The sequence below is a fragment of the Sardina pilchardus genome, chromosome 12 (genome assembly GCF_963854185.1).
Source record: "Sardina pilchardus chromosome 12, fSarPil1.1, whole genome shotgun sequence".
Taxonomy (NCBI): domain Eukaryota; kingdom Metazoa; phylum Chordata; class Actinopteri; order Clupeiformes; family Clupeidae; genus Sardina; species Sardina pilchardus.
The window spans coordinates 17,894,591-17,917,400 of record NC_085005.1 but is presented as its reverse complement, the minus strand read 5'-3'; the positions used below and the strand labels follow the sequence as shown (position 1 = coordinate 17,917,400).

General features: G+C 43.5%; 1 protein-coding gene across 1 annotated transcript; it reads left to right on the top strand.

Annotated features, from left to right (window-relative positions):
* The first annotated feature begins 8,671 nt into the window (after positions 1 to 8,671).
* Positions 8,672 to 10,117, top strand: LOC134097807 (thyroxine 5-deiodinase-like). Its single transcript, XM_062550755.1, has one exon. It carries the CDS (start codon positions 8,715 to 8,717, stop codon positions 9,516 to 9,518), a length of 804 nt encoding a protein of 267 aa, XP_062406739.1. The 5' UTR covers positions 8,672 to 8,714; the 3' UTR covers positions 9,519 to 10,117.
* The last annotated feature ends 12,693 nt before the right edge of the window (positions 10,118 to 22,810 follow it).

Sequence of the window (22,810 nt, the reverse complement as noted above, 5' to 3'; positions counted from 1 at the left end):
AGCTCTGTACATAGCGTGTCCAAACGACACACAAGCGTAGCATGGCGTCGCGAGACACGAGAGCAGAGGGTCGGCCCGAGAGGCAGAGAGCACGATGGTCGTTCTTCAGATGGCTTGTGTTTGCCCAAGGGGCCACACAAAAAAAGGACAACACAACAGAGGAATTCTCTCTCATCTTCTCCATAGCAAAACAACACGCACTGCCTACACGGAGTGGAGCCTCCTCACCTCTGATGCATGTGCTTACACCGGAGACTGTGAGAGAGGTCATCTCACGTGTCCATCCACTCATCCATTTGGAGTACTCCTTCTGCACTCAACACCTCAGGTGAACTCCTCTCTCTCGCTACAATTAGTCCTCTCCCACTATTGCACTATATATTATCCAGATAGTTAATCATAGAAGCACGGAGGAACAACTGCTTCTCTACAGGACACCTCAGGATGTACATGGATGTAAATTCATGTAATATGCTATATGTAATATGTAATATGTATTCATGTTTGGTCTGAGGTCGATCCTACAATAAACTTGCATCAGTCTGATGCTGGTTTCCTGACATCATGATGTACCGGCACAATTGAATAACTTTTGCAAAAACTCACATCATCATCATCAAGGATGCAGACCAGAAAATCCCATCATCATCCTCATCAGCCTCCTCTATCCTCCTAGGGGCGATGGTGGCTATAGAGGAGATAGAGGAGATGTCCAGCAACAAGCTGCCAGTTTGAGCCTATAGATTTGGAAAATCCAAATTAAAAAGTCAAAAAAAATGTCCTTTATAAACATCAGTTGCTGTCCTTGGAGTTTTGTCCGCCATCTTTATTTACTTTTCTCAGCTTCCGCTTCCGTTATGGGTAATGCATCAAAGCTGTCCTCGAACGTTACTGGGTAGTTTGAAGGTGTCTTAGCAGACAGAAAAAGGGAGTTTGATCAATTTGGAACAGCACTTGATTAGTCACGCAGTCCTATTACACATCCTCTAAGCCAGTAGCTACCTCCGCCAAGGAGGTTATGTTTTCATCTGGGTTTGTTTGTTTGTTGGTTTGTTTGTTTGTTTGTTTGTTTGTTTGTTTGTTTGTCTGTCTGTCTCATGGTTTGTTAGCAAGATAACTAAAAATATTATGGATGGATTTCGATTCAATTTTCAGGGAAGGTCTGAAATGACCCAAGGAAGAAACAATTAAATTGTGGTAGTGATCCGTATCACCGTCTGGATGCAGGAGGCGGTTATGTTATGTGTTCGCCTGGTGGAGATTTGCACTCTCTGAGTGTTTTTCTAGTTTATCCTGTTACAAACGGAGCCTCCGCCTTTTCTCCTCTCTTCCCACTCTCCTCCCCCTCTCAGCATCTCTGCATCTCTGCACTCCTCTCTTGAGCTCCACCTCTCCTCTCTGCCAGCTCCTGCTCCACGACTCTCTCTTCCTCACCTCAGCTCCAGAACTCAATCTCTTTTTTCTTGGGCTTCTGTATATTCGTATGTACTGTATGGTTCCTTGTGAACCAACGGTTTGTTAGTCTAATGTAATGAACTTTTAACTTAATTAGCATCTTTTTGTGCTGTCGGACCCCAGAAAGTGTAGCTGGGACTTATGCCTCAGCTAATAAGGATCCTACAAACAATAAACAATAAACTCGCGGGGCAAGTTGATCTCACACTCCTTCCATTCACTGCATTTGGGCTCATCTCATTTGATTGACAACCAACCAATTTCACATACCAGTGTACAGATACAGTTTTTTGCCTACTATCAGTTTGGATGTACTGAATTTGATACCTGTGACAATTCAATATACCAATGATTGGATCAAAACTCTATTCAAGCATTCATTCATTGGTCATTCATTAATCCAAATGGCTCATAGTGACATTAGAACCTAACAGCATATTTTAAACGAGCTTTTGGTCAGTCATTGCAACACACAGTATATGGCCTTACTCGTGAGATCTATCTAATAAAAGTTGATACTGTGATATTTAACACACGCTGCTACACACGCTGCCATTTCATCATTGATGAACCCACTTGTCTTACAGACACCTGAATGAATCTTGGCACCACATTACTCTCTGCTTGGACTAAATCTGCAGAGCTACCAGGAGTACTTTCACTACACAGCTATCTGGGTTCACGACACAACCATCTGTTGAATGGTTATGCAATAGGCTACAATTGCGTTTCTACAACCGTGGTCCGCTGGTACTTCACTAGATATCCTTAGTGGTCCACGAGCAGACGTGGTGAAATATGTTTTTATTAGTATTGCTTAAACTGCCTTATGTGTGACTCCAAAGCAAAGATGTGCGTCATAGACTAGTTGTTTACGATACTGAACCAACTCAATCAGTATTATGTGAATGGTCTGTTTACTTGACCTGGCAGACTTCAACAAGCCAACAGTTTTGCAACACTGCCAATGCAGCTATGCCAATAACACTTTTAATTCAGTTCAGAAATCATCAACACGACCTTTGATAGAGACCTTGGAATACAATTAGCTAACTATAGTTAGCATACAGTAACTAGCACCAAGCTGTCAAGACAGGTTAGTTAAATGAAAAGTACGTTATTGTCCTCATACGCAAAATACTTTTAGAGCGTAAACATGCTTGTAGCCTAAGCATGAAAGCAACGAAGGTGTTCCTCTCAATAAAAAAGGACAGAGATAGATGACCAAGGAACGGAGGAGAGAGATGAAGAGCAGGAATTGGAGACAGTGACAGGATTTGGTAGAGATTGGAGAGTACAAAACGCACTGCTGTACCGGAATCTTCAGCACCTTGCATGTTCACTCCAACACGGAATATCTTTGTTAACCCAAATATTATAATTTTAACACATGCATAAATCTTCCATGCTGATTCACTAGGTGCAACAACCAACCAGGTTCGTGCAGACACTAACAGCAGCGGCAGGTTCAAACCATGGAGGTATTAGGTGCGTTTGACTTGACGAAAATCTGCGCAGATCTGACTTGATGTGATGCATGCTGGGTTAAACAGAGTGCATACTGGGACAGACGAAATGCAAACTGGTTAGAAATCATGTCCGACTTCTTGCAGTCGCGGTGGGAGTTACCCCCGTGACATCATGTCACATGTCCATACAAGATCTCGGGAGACTGCGTCTTAGCTCAGCCAGTGCAGTTCAGCGCAGTTCGTTTTTAAGCAACTGCGCTGGCCAAAACCCACCCCAATGACGTCAGTTCAAAGTTGTGATAGGGCCGTTTGGAAGAATCTCCCCATGACGAGTATGACAGGTGTCTCGTTCTGCCTCCTTACCCAAGACACTAGAGCGGACCAAGACGGATCAGTTCAACTGCACTAAAACCAACGTCTGGGATGACGCTGGAGCTTATCCCTGTGATCCATCTTGCTCTGTTGTAGAATCTTTGCTCCTTACGTTAGAATCTGCTAAAATGAACAGAAATCGAACGGATACCTTCTTATTTGTGATTTCTGGAACAGCGGTAGGCTAGCCTACTGAAACCGTGAGGATACTCTGCTATTTTATGCTGTTGGTTAAATATATACACACGGAAAACACTTGATATTTAATTAATGTGCTGCAGTGCAGGCCTGTTTAACTGTATGACAACAGTGGTTTATTTAAACACATCATAATTTATTTCATCAGTCACCATGCTCATTTTAATGAGTAAGAATAAAAGTTTTACTGTATTTAATACAAAATCCCGCGATATCTACCGCGATATCTACCGCGAAGTCTCCAGCGAGGTCTCTCGCGAGTAACTTCAGGTACGTAAGCTCAGTCAGACTGTCCGGGATGAGCTGCGTGTGCTAGTCGCCCCTCCTGCTAAGACTCTGCAGCTCTCGTTGACGTATGAAGCCAGCCTAAGTCAGCCGCAGCTCATCGCAAACGCACCTACTATAAGAACTGGAGAAAGTGAACAAGTCCCGCCCCCATTCATTTCAATGGGAATGCTAGGCTAGTGAAAAGTGCCAAAATTGAACGATTTTTTCAGGCTTCGACATGGCGTTTCAAGGGGCTTGTTTCCGGTGCCGTTTTACTTAGCCAATTAAGTGCCAGGTTACCGATTGACGTAAGGTACAGAAGGAGAGCTCGTGCCCACACTAAGCTCGTGCATGAGCTGAGAGTGGAACAGCCACCAATCAGCATGAGTAAAACGCAGGTAAAACGGCACCGGACATGATGTATTTCTGGAAAATGGCGACGAGGAAGTGCTTTGCTAATCGGCGAAGCTAATAGGTGCGTTTGACTTGACGAAAATCTGCGCAGATCTGACTTGATGTGATGCATGCTGGGTTAAACAGAGTGCATACTGGGACAGACGAAATGCAAACTGGTTAGAAATCATGTCCGACTTCTTGCAGTCGCGGTGGGAGTTACCCCCGTGACATCATGTCACATGTCCTTACAAGATCTCGGGAGACTGCGTCTTAGCTCAGCCAGCGCAGTTCAGCGCAGTTCGTTTTTGAGCAACTGCGCTGGCAAAAACCCACCCCAATGACGTCAGTTCAAAGTTGTGATAGGGCCGTTTGGAAGAATCTCCCCATGACGAGTATGACAGGTGTCTCGTTCTGCCTCCTTACCCAAGACACTAGAGCGGACCAAGACGAATCAGTTCAACTGCACTAAAACCAACGTCTGGGATGACGCTAGAGCTTATCCCTGTGATCCATCTTGCTCTGTTCTAGAATCTTTGCTCCTTACGTTAGAATCTGCTAAAATGAACAGAAATCGAACGGATACCTTCTTATTTGTGATTTCTGGAACAGCGGTAGGCTAGCCTACTGAAAACGTGAGGATACTCTGCTATTTTATGCTGTTGGTTAAATATATACACACGGAAAACACTTGATATTTAATTAATGTGCTGCAATGCAGGCCTGTTAACTGTATGACAACAGTGGTTTATTTAAACACATCATATCAATTTATTTCGTCAGTCACCATGCTCATTTTAATGAGCAAGAATAAAAGTTTTACTGTATTTAATACAGAATCCCGCGATATCTACCGCGATATCTACCGCGAGGTCTCCAGCCAGGTCTCTCGCGAGTAACTTCAGGTACGTAAGCTCAGTCAGACTGTCCGGGATGAGCTGCGTGTGCTAGTCGCCCCTCCTGCTAAGACTCTGCAGCTCTCGTTGACGTATGAAGCCAGCCTAAGTCAGCCTAAGTCAGCCGCAGTTCATCGCAAACGCACCTAGTCAGTCAAATCCTGACCCCCTGGTTCACACACCTGGCGCCACCGGAAACAAAACCGCCACATTTACGCGTATGAAAATATATTTATGTATATTTTTTACATATATTTTCATGCGGTTTTGGCCTTAAACGAAAACGGAAGTTTTATCACTGAACATTATCATTTCTGGAAACTCCACCACGTGGAGCTTTGGGTAACCCCGGTTTCAAGTGTGAATGTAGCCTACTGTAGATAAGAGGAAAGGGCATTTTTGCATTGTGCTGTGTTATTTCTTCGATTGTTTGAAATTGTTGGCTCAAAGTGTTCGCGGCACCCTTCCTCAGCTGCTTTCAGTGTAAATGGTCAAAAACGAGGGAAGAGTAATGTCCGTTTTTTAAAGAATAGGCTACACGTGGACTAACAAGAGTGAGCAGGAGGATATGCTGGGATAGCGTGAGGTACATCCAGAGGATTCATGGCCTACTTGACCATCAGGTTTGTGATGAGAGACAGTGTGTGTGTGTGTGTGTGTGTGTGTGTGTGTGTGTGTGTGTGTGTGTGTGTGTGTGTGTGTGTGTGTGTGTGTGTGTGTGTGTGTGTGTGTGTGTGTGTGTGTGTGTGTGCGCGTGCGTGTGCGTGTGCGTACATGTCTGCGTGTGTTCTGCGGTTTATGGCCTGCGCGCGTAATCCAAAGAACGCATGCGTCGCGCTGTCGGAGTCCCGGGGTTGCACTTAACAGCAACGGCAGTGCCGAATAACTAGCTTAAAGGAGTCCTAGAATTCAAAACCACATTCACCTTGTTACTGTTGAATTTAGGCTGCGAGCAGTGTCCAAAGGACAACACCAAAGACTTTACCGCGTCCCCCGCCTGCATTCGTATGCAAATTGGGAAATAGAAACAGCCGTGTTGAAATGCTCCAATCTGAACAGAGCTCAGATAACACGTAATAGGCGCCCATCCCCCTTTAGATACACCCCTCGGCCCCTCTCATTTGCATACCTTCGATTAATAATTCTTGTTAAACTGCTCTTACGATGCTAGTATCTAGATATAGTCTATGGCAGAGACGTTGTAATGCTAGCGTTATCACAGCTAACTTTGGAGAGTTACTATACTAAGAAATGTACTGATAAAACTTACCAATCTAACACATTCATTCTGTTAGGGAATCTGCTGCACTTCATCATCGTCAGAACCTTCTTCTGACTCGGTTTATACATGTACGGCTGTATTCCTTATTTAAATCCATTGTTGATAGCTTTATCAAAGACTTTGGCTTTATTTACCAGCAGTAAACGTAGTTTCACTTTGCTCTAGCTTCAGACCGGTGGATTGAGCCAATCAACTTTCAGGACATATCGGCCAATAGACCAATCAGCGCGCATCTCATTTGAATATTCATGAACTTGCTGAGTGGGCGGGAAAAACAAACTGTTTCATTGCAAGGCTTATTTATGACCTTGTATTAGGCGATCTAGCAGTGCTCCTGGGGCGTTTTCAGCCCCACAAACATATGACATTATTTAGGCTCAAAGATCAATTTGTAATGGTCAAAAAATGCGTTCTATGACTCCTTTAACTTACTCCATAGTCCGTGGCTCGGTGGTGTAGGCTACCCTCTCCTCCAGTCTGCACTCCATCGTATCCCGTTGATCACTCTTCTTCTCAACATCCCCAGATCAATGGACCTTGTGTGCAACAAGCTCCTCGGGCAGCAATTTCCGTGTTGGAGTGAACATTCAAGGAGCTGAAGATTCCGGTACAGCATTAACGCCTTCCGCGCACAAGGTCCATTACAAGTTTGGCTAAACTACACCTCTGTTGTCCAATTTAGTGTCCGCACCTGTGTTGTCAACCACACCGTGGTCTGCAAATAGTGGGCAAACAGTATAGCGGCAGACAAACCACTTGAAATGGAACCATCTATGTTACCACAACTCCGTGTGTTCTTTGGTTTAGTCTGCTCCCCAATAAAACATAACAATCGATCAAGTGTCTGTCCCTCCCTATTCTATCCAGTCCCAGATGTCCCACAGACATAGCGTACACCATCAATCACGTCACAGGCACATAAACAAGGCGACATTTATTTAGGACAACTGTTTCCCATTAGCCTCCACATTTACGAACAAGTCAATGTGGATAATGTGCGACTCAGGGTAGCCTTTCTGAATGGCTAGCCTAGGCTACTTCACAAACACATATTTACATCTGGCATGTTAACCTATTTCTGCTAGTAGTATTTTAGAGCATTGCGAATGCAGTCCTGTTCTTCAGTTGCAAAATAGCTGTGATGTGAGTTGGCTAAAAAAATAAACCGGTCCAGAAGGCAATGTCTGAGTTCTGAACGACGATTCGACAATGACCCATAGCCTTGTTCAGAGGACTTTCATTTTTTGTTCATGGGCTACTGAAAAGATGTTTTTACAGCGGGTGCAAAAAGTGATGATGTTGTCACAGATACAGGAGTCTAACAGTAACAGTACAATTTCTGTTTCGTTTCGTCCAACAATTGCAGGTGTGATTGTAACCAAATTACAAGTTGAATGGCACTGATATATTGCATCAAAGGACGAGGCAAAAATGGCATATTATATACATATATATATGCCATATATATTCTGATCGCACAGTTACTAAGCTGTAAAATGTTTAATTTCCCCCCAAAACTGTTATGCTATTTATTTGACTTAACGGTTATAAGATACATGATGAGGGGAAAAAACGCAGCCCACACGCAATTATGTTTATGCTCACGAGGCTACACGCCTGCGCCACCCAGTGTACTGATTCTGAAGCAACTGAATGACATCTTTTACAGAGCCACTGGCGTATACTTTTTAAGGATTCCAAAACATCCACTGGTCGCCCCCCCCCCCCCCCCCCCCCCCCCCTTCCGTTATTTGAATGCAACACATGTGCTTATGGAATTACGCAATATCTCCACAAATATTTCTAAACTTTTGCGGCAATTGAACTGGTTAATTCCAAAAGGCTTCAAATGTACTGTAAGCCTACACGTAACTGCAATTCCAAACTGAGTACGGAGATCCAATGCGCTAAGCCAGTTATTCCTTGTCGCAACATCACTCAAGCCAAATTAAGAAATCAGTTTGTTTTCTCCCTGAAGCGTGCAGTCCACCGTCACCACGCAGGCTGTTTGGTTGCGATTTGGTTTCGGAGAAGAGTAATTATCATGTTATATTAACTTGCCTTCCAGTTAACGCATAATACACTGGAAGATACCGACGCCCGCTCTCTGTCTCTCTCTCTCTCTGTCTGCCTGTCTGTGTATGTCTCTCTCTCTCTCTTGCGCGCGCGCTCTCTCTCCCTCCCTCCCTCTACCACACAACGCAAGAGTTGACGGGAGGTAATCCCCTCCATGTGAGGAGGCGGAACGGGTGTGGAGGCGTGTTGTTTTTTCATTCAAATCCTTACTAGTCCTATAAAAGCGGAACTTTAGGCAGAGGGTGTCGAAGTAGATGGGAGAGAGGTAACCGACACGATTGTCTCCCCGGCCGGAGGGTAACGGAGATGCAGCTGTCTGCAGGTGTCCAAACGGCGCGGGTGCTGAGGTACGCAACCGTATGCCTGCTGCTCTTCCCCCGCTTTTTGCTCGCGGCCTTGATGCTGTGGCTTCTCGACTTCCTCTGCATCAGACGGAAGGTCCTGATGAATGTGAGGGAGCAGGAGACAAATGCCGACGATCCCCCAGTGTGCGTGTCCGACTCGAACAAAATGTTTACATTGGAGTCGCTCCGCGCCGTCTGGTACGGCCAAAAATTGGACCTTTTCAAATCAGCCCACCTGGGATATAGCGCGCCGAACACTGAAGTAGTTCAGCTTCACCCGCGCAAGCGAACGCGCATTCTGGACTACGCGCGGGGACGCAGACCACTCATTCTAAACTTCGGCAGCTGCTCCTGACCGCCGTTCATGACGCGTCTGTCAGCCTTCCAACGGGTCGTCAGTCAGTACGCGGACATTGCAGACTCTCTGCTTGTATATATCGAGGAGGCACATCCGTCAGATGGATGGGTGAGCACCGATGCTCCGTACCAGATTCCCAAGCACCAGAGTCTGGATGACAGACTGAAAGCCGCAAAGCTTATGCATCTGGAGACTCCTGCCATCGTCGTGGTGGTGGATACCATGGAGAATACCTCCAATGCAGCTTACGGTGCATATTTTGAGAGACTTTATATCCTCAAGGATGAAAAGGTTGTTTTTCAGGGAGGTAGAGGTCCGGAGGGATACCGGATCTCGGAACTGAAAGATTGGCTCGAGCAATACCGGAACACCCTTGATAATTCCAGAACTGTGGTTGTTCACGTTTAATGTGAATTTAAATCGTTATTTAATCTACGTTCAAAAGAATGGTGCATCAGAGAAAATATGAATTTAGGGCCGCCAAGCTGCTATGACTGGTGAACAACATATTTTGTTTTGTTTAAAAGTCTTGTGGAAGTTGTGTTCTATTTAGAGTGGTAACGCGAACGCATGATAAGCTGTTGTGATTGTGTTGCCCTTGTTCGTTATGTTAAAAAAAAATGTCCCTATGTTTACAGTGCGTGGAAATTAATATTTCCTCATTGTTTGCACCCGCAGTTTATTGATCCCCTGATTGTATTTTATTTTTATATTCTGTATGTTTGTATGTATGTATGTGAGAGTGGGCGCCCTTTTCTGTTGCCATGAGCCTGAGTCGGAGTGCTCTTGTGTTGTTGTGAAGTTCGGTTTTTAAAAGGTTTCTCACCAGAAAACCGATACTGATGGATTTAAACACTTGAGAACTCGGTGATCAGCCATTGTCAACATGATCAATTGCCAAACAATGTTTTGTAAATTATGTCTATTTTGCCGATCAGAAAATTAGCCTATTTTTAAATAAATGGTAGAATTGACAAGGCTGCCTGAACAGTCGCTCATATGTCACATTGCCGTCTGTGCGTGAATGAGAGTCCTGGGAGAGGTTTTATTGGAATATTGACAAGGGTGTGATTATAGTTAGACAAAATTCCGGAGTTAAAGAAAGATAAAGAAAATCTTTATACAGTTTCAGCAAATACGTTTGTAAGAATGTAGGTGACATAGCCCACTGCGCTGCAACTGTAGCCTAATACTAGATTAGTGGTCAGTATGAAATTTAGTAGGCTACTTTCATACATCACAAACGCTAAATCGACACTAAATTAGCCAATATCAACAGGTTATTCCTCGCTGGTATTAGGCCATCTCACCATTTTCAAAAAGATTTCCTCATCCAACAAAACGATAACTATACCATAGAAATTCTGTATAGAAAACATCAGTTGCATCAAAGTAACTGTCACTAGGTTTTCTGTATGTTCCTGTACGTTATTCTGCTACGAGAGGTGATTTCTGGGTGTTTATGATATCAGGAATATCGCAATGTCACGGAAGGCACAGACGCAAAATGGGATCTTAAATTCTATATTGCGTTCGTAAATCTTGGAGGACGCGTCAACCATTTTATGTCAAGGAAACGGTAAAGGTCGTAACCTTATTATATATTATATTATTTATAAACGGATTGAACAAAGCTTTTACGTGTCTAATGTGTATCCAAAAATACAAACTGCTGCCAACTCCAAAGCACCTTGACTGTTTGTTTAGGCTGATAACGTGATTGGGCGTTAATGGTTTTGGTTTAGATTAGGGGTGGCTATAGTTGTCAATATGATTTATCAGTGTAGAAGACCAAACCCATAAGATGGCCTCTCTTTCACTCATACACAGTTGCCTTGCTCCCTTTTACGTCTCCCATCTTCCTCCTCCACATCTTCATATCAAACTCCCATTCAGTCTTCTGCTTATCACTTCAGAGTTGCATGTCTTCACACACACACACACACACACACACACACACACACACACACACACACACACACACGACTCAGGAGTGTGTAGGTACACTCTGCCAATATGATTTCTAAAATGGCAGCCAGACCAGGTGATCGGTATTGTCTGTCGGTCACAGACCTGACGGTCCAGAGATGCTGGATGCTCCGTCCAAGCTCCGAGCTCTCCCCCACACAGAGTCTCCTTTCTCTGAAACACACCAAGCACTCTCCCTCCCTCCTCCCCATCCCTCCCTCCCAGCCGTAGAGAAAGGAGACGTGTTGCTGATTTGTGTTTGGTGCTAAGGTGGTTGGTGCTGGCATTGTTATTGTCATCATTTGTAGCTATTAAGAGAGTGGTGTGACTGACGGTGACAGCAATATTGCTGCTGTCTGTATCGTCAAATGCCTGTCCCCTCATTTCAAAAGCTACGCTGCCAGGGGAAGATGGAGAGGGAGCTAGACAGAGGGAGAGGGAGAGAGAGAGAGAGAGAGAGAGAGAGAATGTTCTAGAAATTACTTGACAGGTCTGATGTTTTTTGGTAAGACCAATTTTCCAACAGCTGGTGATGGGCGTGATCTGGTGGCCAGCCAGTAGATCCGGTCCAGATCAGGGTCAGACGCGGTCCAGGCTCAGCACCAGCCTCCGTCTGACCCAGGACTTAGTCTTTTCCGTGCCGAGCCTCTGGAGCACAGCGAGCGGGACGGCCGATCAGTTAGATTTCTCCCATGCGCTGCGTCCTATGTTTCCTTCAAACTTCACATGTGTAGAGACAAGCACATACACTCAAACACACACACACACACACACACACACACACACACACACACACACACACACACACACACACTTGCCTTGTTGCTGTAGAGCTGCAACTACAGGCTCCGCTACTGTCTTTGGGGTGGCGGGGCTGCAGAAGCTCTTTGGCTCATCTGACTCTGAATTCAAATCTGTTTTGGAGTGTTAAACAGGTCACTGCATTCACTTGCAAACGATAAACACGATAGCGTCGGAATGAGCGACGGATACACACCCACACACACACACACACAGAGAGAGAGAGAGACAGAGAGAGAGCTTATGATTGTCTGAGGAAGCTGCAGAGGGGCTGTGGAGACTGGGTGGAAATAATTGGTCTCAGGAGAAAAGGGCACTGGGAGAGTGACTAGTTCTTCATACTGTAGGTGCTTTAAGGAGCTGGCCGATTGAGGATAGGCTGATCGATTAGATAGGTGGACGGATGGAGAACGGATGTGTTGTCAGAGGCATGTTCACCTGTAGATAAATACATTTGTGCTGCTCTATTAGAGTTTCCCCGGACCAATCTGTAAAGTTCCCCCCAACCAGCCCCATTTAGTTCCTCCCAACTAGTCCCTATGTTCCTAGTCCACTAGTTCCCTCAACCAGTCTTCATATAGCTATTCTATAAGATCTCCATATACAGTAGTTTCCTCAACCAATCATCATAACAGCCTAATCATAATCACTCCTAGCCTAATTCAGCACTTCTGTCTGGACTGGTCAACTTGACATCCATTCATCCAGCTCATGCACCAAACAGCTCACTCAAACAGTAAAACCTCAAAAAACAAAGTGACATCACTCTTTGGAAAAATTTATATTCAAATGAAATGCGAACTTCAATAGGAAAGTGTAGTAATGAGTATTTGTCCAGCATAAGACTCTAGACTCAGAGACAGCGCCATGGTTATTGAAACCAAAACGGCAGTCACAGGCAGACCTAACTAAGGACATATTCAAAATATGCAAAGGCAGGGACATTTCCCATCACACATTAGTGGTCTTACTGTATAAACAATTCATTCCTTTTGCTTTACATTTACATATATTTATTTAGATTTAATTAAATATATTTTTTATTTGATATAGAATTATAAGAACTTAAATAGGCTGAAATATGCATATCATCATTTTGCATTATCATATCATATAAATGTGTACGTATGTTTATAGACATACTAACAACGGCACCAAGCTAGTAACAGCCAGCCACAATCTACAGGAAGGCTGGATAAGTAATTTATTTGTCGTTTCCTCATTTAGTCATTCTGCAGTTCTGTGACTGATTTCTCTTCCCTGTCCACAGGCAATGTATGTGTATGTCTTGTTTGCCTGTTAATTCATTTCCACACTGGACAGTATTTTTGCACAGTCATGTCAGTAAGGCTTGTGTGTGTGTACATGAAATCATACCAAGTGAGTCCAAATCTGTTTTAATCCTCCTTGGGGAGCAGAAGCCCAGATCGCACTCTGGACCTTAACTGCCCTGACCTCTGGCCAATCGCACGTTAGTAAATCACGCAGGGAATGCTCTGGAATCGCCAGGCACCAGGCACAAGCCCGCTGCTTAACCAATTACTGCGTCAGATCACAGGGTACACACAAGCCAAGGAAACAGCTGTCTGCAGTGGTTGCCTCTGGACACCAAAGACATGATAACATTTTGTGTGTGTGTGTGTGTGTGTGTATGTTTGTGAGTGTTTGTGTGTACATGTTGCATGCAGGCTCTAGATTTTGTTGAAATGATTTTAAATGTATCAAGCCATAAGCATGTATCCGACAGTATCTCACTGCATTGTACAGTACATAAACACATAACACTTAAAGGTCTGGAGTGATTTGAAACACCTCGCTTTTATCGTACCGCATCAGTTCATAGTTCACGGTTCCACATCGGTTCCGTTCATAGTTCATGGTCTGTTTAGATCTGAGAAGACTCATTATTATTTGCCTGTTTATTTCTGGACTCCCAGACCACATGTTGTGCCTTCAAAGGCTACGGGTTAGGCGCTGGCATGTGGCTCTGGCGGCAGGCATGAGGACGGTGGCTCTGAATCAGAGACACCCTGGCAGATGGGCACAGCCTCTGTCGGGTCAGTGAGTGGTGTGGGCAGGAGGGAGCGAGGAAGAGAGAGGGCATCACAGGAGCGGAGCACGAGAGAGAGAGAGCGCGAGAGAGAGAGAGAGCAGGGCCGGGGAAAACAGGCGTGTCATCTGCGCTTGTTTGTGCCTCTTAACTCGTTTAGCCCTCTGTTATTTAGAGGGAGAGAGAGAGAGAGAATATAGGGAACAGAAACAGAGGAAAACAGGGGGCATTCACTATTACTCTGGAATGCTCAAACAGATTTTGGTCATCTCTGCTCAGCTGATGCTTCTGGAACAAACCCATTGACTAGACAGAGGAGGAGACCGAGCTTGCAGACAACACACACCATCGACCTCACAGACAACACACACCACCGACCTCACAGACAACAAACACCATCGACCTCACAGACAACACACACACAACCCACCTTACAGACAACACACACCATCGACCTCACAGACGACACTCACCATCGACCTCACAGACAACACACACCACTGACCTCACAGACAACACACACACAATCCACCTTACAGACAACACACACAGCCCATTTTATAGACAACACACACCATAGACCCGACAGCGCAATCCCCTGACTAAAACACACACACACACACACACACACACACACACACACACACACACACACACACACACACACACACACACACACACACACACACACACACACACACACACCAAAGAGTTGGAGCAGAGCTTAAAGGGTAGCAGGGGTTTTGGAGCGATGACATTTCGTTTCTACATCTGCTGACCTTTCCTGATAATAATTCACATTATCTTTGCTCTCGGCTAACACTCTTAGACACACACCAAGAATAGTGTCTCACTTCTTCACTGAGAATGCAGCAGAGCTCATCCTCTCTCTTTCTACACGCTCTCTCACTCCCTCGCTTTTCTTTTTATCATTCCCCTTTATCTCTCCCTCTCTCTCATCCCTTCTGCATCCTCTCTCTCTCTTTCCCTCTGTCATTCTGTTTCATTCAGAAAGAAATGATAAAGAATGAATTAAATTGATCAAAGGCTAAAACAAACATTCTGAATGCCCAAGGGTCTGTAGTTACAGTACACAACTGTATTCACTAACGAATCTCCTTCAGCTTTTCTTGTTCTTCTCATGAGCACGTGGAGATCCTGTGTTGTTTTGAGCAAGGACTCCAATGATCACTTGATGTGCTTCAGCAGGCAGTACAGAAGATTTTTTTACAAAGATGGAAATAGATGATAAGTTAAATCACAAAACACAAAATTGTTTGTCCAGTTTCTCGTGTTGAAATCTCCTAGTAAGATGAAAGAACTGTGACTGTGGCTGTAGTGTGATGCTTGAGCTCAGCAGCCAATCAGATTATTCCCATCCCTTCCACGGGAATAAGGACATCTGTTGATCTGTTGGCTGGAATTCATGGAGTCCCAGTGCCTCACCATTAAAGGAAAACTCCTTTATTTTCACATAGGTCACCGTTCCTTGAGGTCACTGAGTACTGTCGACATGGAAAAAAATGGTTCTACCTACTACATGTATCTCGAGTTGGTGCAGCCAAACAGCCAGAGCAGCCAGGCAGCAGCAGTGCTCTGGGGGGGCATGTTTTCCCCTTGCAGAGCCAGCTTTGTATACTGCAGACACTGAACCGACAACCAGAGGGCTGTGGTTCTTTTTTATTTTTTTTATTTTTTTTTTGGGGGGGGGGCTATTGTTCTTCTGTTTGTTGTGTTACAGTAGTAACAATGCTTCTGTGATTTTGGGGATTTGATTTTGAATTTGCAGCAATATTTGTGGTGTGTGTTTGTTGTAGACGTGTGTTGGCTTTGAGTTCAGCTGTGGAGAGTGTCTATTTTATTATGGCCATGGTATTGTGTTACGTTGTGGTGTGGTGTGGTGTGTGTGTGTGTGTGTGTGTGTGTGTGTGATGTCTTTGAGTTGTGCTAGGGCTTGTGTTTAATTGTGGTTGTGGTTGAGTTAGTGTAGTATTTTTTTTGTGGAGCAGCGGTTATACAACCTGGGTTCAATTCCCTGACTAGTTCTGGTCACCTTGGATACATTTAAATTGTTTTATGAGCGTGAGTGTGTTTGGATACAGTATCGCTAAAGCTGATTGATACAACAGACTGATTTTACTTGACTATACAATGAAAATAATATAAAAATAACAATAAGAATAAAAACTTCAATGTTTACTAAATCCCACTCACCTTCTGGCTGCTGTTTTGTTGTAGATCCAAACTCCGATAGTTAATCGGAGGTCTATTCTAATCAGGTATGGAAAAGGAAAACCCCACACGCAGGATGTGTCCTCCTCTCCTTGTCCAAATGCTCATCTCCCACGGGTCACCAAGTTGGTGTACATCACTGTCCTCTTTCCAGCATGTGTTGAGTTCATCTCATGTACTGTATGTCTCATAATGTATTTTATCTCATATATATGAGTTTGGAACTGTATTGTCTCCCTCTCTACTTGCAATTGAAACTGAATGAAGTTGTAAGTGCGATTACCTCAGTTATTTGGAAAAAGTCATGAATGGATTCAAATGACTGCTATCATGAGCAGACGACACAACTTTGAGAATCCCTGAAAGAGGAAGCCAAAGCATATCTTGGAGATGACTCCATATCTATAGTCTGATAGTCTTGGCCTCCCTTTTTACCAGCAGTTCTGAATCAATTAATTTGTTAGTGAGCTACCTCAGCTAGCCTATTTGATAAACCAGATATGGATTGAAATGACAACTGCTGTCACAATTAAGCAACACAACCTTGCTGAGTCCCTGCTGTGTGTTTTTTTTTTTTTTAAAGAGAGAGAGAGAGAGAGAGAGAGGAAAGTCTAGTTTTAATTAGCCTGACCCATGATTTTGTTTTGAGAAACCTTGGAGAGGCAGCCCAAACACCATGCACACACTACAACACTAATTAGAGGTTAGCAATCAAACTCCCCTGACTGGGTCTGTCACTAGTGTAGCCACAGCAGTCTACACGCTGGGTCTGTCGCTAACATAGCCACAGAAGTCTACACTGAGCCAGAGACTGATCTTTGAGAGGCTGCATGACAGATTCTAACATGCAATGTTCAAGTCGATGCCATGCTGCCCTTGTGGTGTGTGATTGTGTTAAGTACTTTGAATGCATTGAGGAGTGGAAAAACGCTAGGCCTATTATATATAAAATGCAATCCATTTACCATTAGTAAACTAACAGTACAAGTTGTAGTGCACCTAAAATGTTACTACTTTTACACCTTTAATATAATGTAATACGTATAATGAACTAAAAGGTGTGCTATAGAAGTATATAACAAGTATCTTCAATAATTTACTTACAATATAGTTCTCAGTATTTTCGAGTTTATTATTATAAACTGAAAGTGGGCGAATTTAGTCTGAAGAAGTATTAAAATAGCACATTTACAAATATACCACAAGCACAATTACTAGTAAACTTACTACATAATGTAAACATGGGAATTATACTTCAGCTGCGTCAGTTCACTTCACTTAAGTTTACTTAAGGGCATGAACTTAACGTATATCTTGTTTTGGTAAGGGATAACATGTTCTCTCATACTCGTGTTGCTTTGCTTCTAGTGTAGCAGGCGCTAACAGGTGACACTGACATGATTTGGATTCTCAGAGACCATATAGTGATATGACGACGACATGTAAGGTTAATGATTTCATATGTAACCTCAGTTACATCAGTTGCTTTAGGTAAGTGTATCCACATGTAATAGTGAGGGCACGCTACAAGGTGAGGGTCGCCCACAAAAGCTGGAGCTGGAGGCTGATTTGATCCCCCATCCCCCATTCTGCACGAATCTGGCATTGAAAACACACATGCACACACACACACACACACACACACAAGGAAGAAAAGTATTAGGTCCGACATCATTTCTCTATTTCTCTCTCTGGACCACTCAAGCCCACAGGCCTGACACCTGCATCCTTTGTTGCCATGGGGACGATGTTGCTATGAGATGTGTCTTATTTTGTATCGCTGCGGTTGGGCAGCTGACACCTCAGCAGCTCGGAGGGGAACGCAGCAGGTTGCGCTGTGCCTCTATTCAGCGCGCTGCCGTCTCATTTGAATTGAAGTCCGCAGGAGACGACGGGAGACCTTTGTGAGTCTCTCAGACTTTAAGTACTTCCTAATGAAGTCAAACAACATGGGGCTTCGTGGCTCTGCTGCCCAGAGAGGGAAGATGGAGAATTAAGCAGGAGGCGAACTCGGAACATGATTTCATCTGTTGTCGGCCATGTCAGAGCCAACTCTATTAATTGCATGACCTGCTTGGAGCAGCAATAGAGAGACTGGTTAATAAGTCTCGACTGACATATCAGAAGTGTTATTTATGTGCGTCATAAATAAATACATTACCGTTCAAAACTTTGGAGTCATTAATGTTGTAAATGACTGTTGTAGAAAGAATTGGCTGATCTTAATGCAATTCATTCATCCAATGTTCCAAAGGTACATTCTGTTTACTAATCTGATATAATTTTAAAAGGCTAACTGAGAAAACATTTGGAGATTGAACATTGGAGAACCCTTTTACAATTATGTAAGCACATAATGCAATCTGAAAACTGCTGCCCTGATTAAATAAAAAGAAAAAAATGGAATGGAATGGAAATTTCTTATTGGCCCCAAACTTGTGGACGCCTGTGTATATTTTTTCAACAAAACGACATGTCACAATCGTTGAAAACAGTGTACGTGCACCCCTAGAAAATATTCTTTCCATTTTTATTCTACTACATAACCACACCAAGTTAATCACAGTAACTATGAACTTTCAAGCAGTATTCAGTGACCTCCTGTTTCATTAAGGTATACAAAAAAAAGTAAATCAGGGGAAAAAAGCTACTTTACCCTATACCCTATTTACAGTCAAAACAAATAATTAAGGGATTCCAAACAACTGGAGTCCCATGTTTACCTGACCCCCACACACAGCAAGGAGGATGGTAAGAGAGACGGAAAAAAAAAAAAAAAAAAAATCTATTAAGAACCACTGTTGGAGAGTTACAGAAAGATTTCTGGGGTCACCAAGTCTCCAAAAGAACTTTAGTTAATAGATTATTCAGTCTATTTAAAGGAACCCTTGACAGTTTATTTTGCATTAACATGATGTTTCCTAAATCATTTTGATGGCACATCATGACATGACAAACAACACTTCTGCATTGTCTGAGCAGCCTACTATAGGCGATTACCGACCTACTGTAGCAACTTTGTTGTGTTCAGGTGGGAACTCTTGTGGTGTGTGTTTGTGGTCAGTCCCACATGGGAAAGATCGGTTGAAATCATACAATGAATGGGTGACACTTGTCATGTAGCCCACAGTGCTTGCATGATCTTTATGATCAGCTCCTCCCCCTTGACATTTCATTGGTTTCTTGACAGAGGCTTTTGTCCACCAATAACCGTGACATTATCATTTAAATGGACAGTTTAAAGGGGTCACACAACAGTGCCGGTCACCTGCCATAAATCGCCGGTGCATCGCTGGTCAGGCCTTTAAAGTAGAACAAAAAAAGTAGTACAACTAGACTATGTTAAACATGATGATGATGATGATGATGATGATGATGATGATGATGATGATGATGAACATGAGCATAAGCATAAGCATGAACATGGCAGTATAGGCCAAATGACCAGTAGCCCCCAATCCCAAACTGTCCTGCAACAAGTATAATATAGCCTACACTCAGTCAGTTATTATGACCAGAAAGCTGTCTATTGGATTGTGTTGTGTTAAAGCGTCCTGACATGAAACTCTCTCAACTTTCTGAACTAAAAGGTTTTTTTAATAAATTCTATTCACAAAACTAAAATCAGCAATCACAGGGGAAAAAAAGGGAAAACCATGTCAGTCCAAAGGGACGTGAGTAATTCTGCAACAAAAACATATTGTTTTTGTCCATATCCAGGTATGGTCTCCTTGGTAACTCTTGAGCCAAAATAAACCCTGTTGCTGTGGCTGTTGTCATTTTTTCCCCTACAGAATAAGAGATAAGTGACAGTTTTGTGCTCAGAGAAGATAGATAATGACTGTAGTTAGACAAGCTAGACAAGCCCTGAACTCAAAGCAGACTCTGTTACCTACTGGATATATAGTTTGACAAGATTCAGGGTTTATTTACATACAGTTACAAAAGTACATTTGGCCATACAGTACCATGCCACATACAACTAAGTCTACAGCACCTAACTTGCCAATTTAATAATGTGCATGTCAGCCTAACTTTAGGACTCCTCCATTGTTCAGGACTAGCTAGAAAGTACATTAATCGGGAGTTTTTTGCTAGAACGTTTTTTCCCCATAAACGATTAAATGTCTTATAGTGATGATAGTGCAAGACAAATAGGGGCACATTAAAAAAAAATGCTAATTTCAAACCGACGACCGGAAGACGAGTTTAAAGAGATGAGGGAATAATTAAACATCCCCGATATAATTGCAGTAATACCACCAACAAAATGAGACAACCCGTCCCCTGTTGAAATCTAAACGGACTGTAATATTTTATAGTAAATTAGCCCTAAGTAACGATTCTGACTACACAAGTATGGATGCATTTTGAAAACTTCGGTATGAGTAACAGCACATTCAATAACAGTCACATATTAGGAAGGCCTGTTAAATGACAACACCTGCAGTTTATCTACCTGGACCAGGTCTTCACGACTGATGAAGTGCGAAAGTTAGTTTTGATACCACAAGCTCAGGACCTGTTCCCAAAATGCCATTGTGCAATACGCTCATGTTTGTGAAGGAACAGACACACTAACACTCTAAACAGGGCTCTTCAGGCAGAATGGTGAATGGGAATGGTGTGATTTTGCTGCTTCCCTTTGGTATTTTGACCAAAGTATGACACAAATGTATTATTAAGACCTCAAAAAAAAAAAAAAAACATTTAAAAGGGGTAAAATATGTGACCCTCTAGTGATTCATTGAACCCTGAATTGATGTTTAAATCGATTAACCGAGACGAAGCTAGGACTGTTCTCCCCTTGATAGAAACCACCAGTACAAACATTTCTGACCTGCATGCCCTGACGGTGACCCATGTGATCCTAAATGATTTGACTGACACAAATCTATCCCTTGATCAATACTTCTGTCTCTTCTGTCTCATTCTTCCTCTCTCTCTGTCTTTCACTCACACACAGAAACATTTCTCAACCTTTTTTTGCGCACCCCTCTCTCTCTCTCTCTCTCTCTCTCTCTCTCTCTCTCTCTCTCTCTCTCTCTCTCTCTTTCTCTCTCATGTGATTGTCACAAGATAATTAATTTACCCCCCCACCCCCCCTTACCAGTGTTGTTGTGCTTGTCTTTGTGTTGAGATTAAGGCATCAGACAGCAGGAGCCTGTGGGCTCCATGTGATACATTTCCTCAAGAGTCTGACCAGGTGATTGAGGTAGAGATAGTGAAGAGAGAGAGGAGGGGGGAGAGAGAGAGAGAGAGAGAGAGAGAGAGAGAGAGAGAGAGAGAGAGACCTTTGAGTATGACTGAGCAGCTGTGAACTTTGAATCTGGGAAAGCAAATTCAACTGAACAGAATGGACCCACGCACCATTCTTCTGGGTGTTCCGTGCCTCAGACTTGGCAGTGGACCCCGGTGCTGATCATTGCTATGGAGACCAATCTCATGCCCGTTATTAGCTTAATGACAAATCAAATGCAATCAAAGGCAATCAAAGCACACCACAGTCTCGGTCTCCTTGCCTCTCAGAATGCCTATTCCTGGCACCTTGGATCAGATACAAACAGCAGATTAGAGATGGGCTTCCTAATCTACCGCTGCACTGTCGGTCAAAAGAGATCCTTCTCAGTAAACCGTCTTTAGAATAACAGTTGACCACAGTGGACTAGCCTTCAGCCTCCACACGATTCTCTCAGGCTGTGAGGTCAGCTTTAGTCCTTGGGCTATCTTCCAAAGACAGTACTATAGATAGCCTAGTGGTTGAGTCCAACTGCCACATCCCTGCAGCTTTGCTGGACACAGGCTACCTGGAGCTGTGCTATCTGGAGTTCACGCTGACCACGCCTGACCTAGCCAACCAGGGGATGACCTCACTTGACCCCTTGAGCTTGAGCTTTTCAACTCTCCAGACTACCACCCTCTCAGCTGACCTAGTGGGAGAGACCCTGAACTCCCCCTCCCTGTCTCTCTCTGTCTCTCTCTATGTAATGTTATGTATATTATTATGATGATAATGGTGATGATTACCGTAATTTCCCGACTATTAGCCGCAGCGTATATTTTGCAACATTTCTTCAGCTATGAGGTTAATACAGGGGGGCAGTTAACATGGTGTTAATATGGTTTTGTTTCTTTTAACTTGCATAAAACACTGTCCTGCGGCTTATACACAATGCAGCTTATATGCGGGAAATTACTGTACAAATGGTATTAATATTATTGTTGTTGTTGTTGTTGTTATTATTATTTTATCTCCATGATATATCTCCCTCCCTTTTCTTATATTATCCCTTCTTTGCTCCTCTTTCTGTTTTCCATCTTTCTCCCTCTGTTCTTGCCCCTCCTTCCCTCCCTCCGAGATGTCCTCCCAAATGAGCACAGACTGAGAAGCACCTGTGGCTCTCCTCTCAGAAGAACCATGGTGCCGGTACTCGACACACTCACTGGTCAGTCTCCTTTTTGTTGTTGAGCACAGTCTCGTCACCATACATTCTCCAATTTGACCTCTAGAATGGCATCCACCCCCTTCTTCTGTGGTTAAAGTTATTATCCTCCTTTTCGTGTTCTCTCCTCATGTCAAAAGAACTACCATCTTAATGGTTTTTTTGGTTAGGAGTGGGATAGCTTCTTTATTATTATGGTTCTTGGT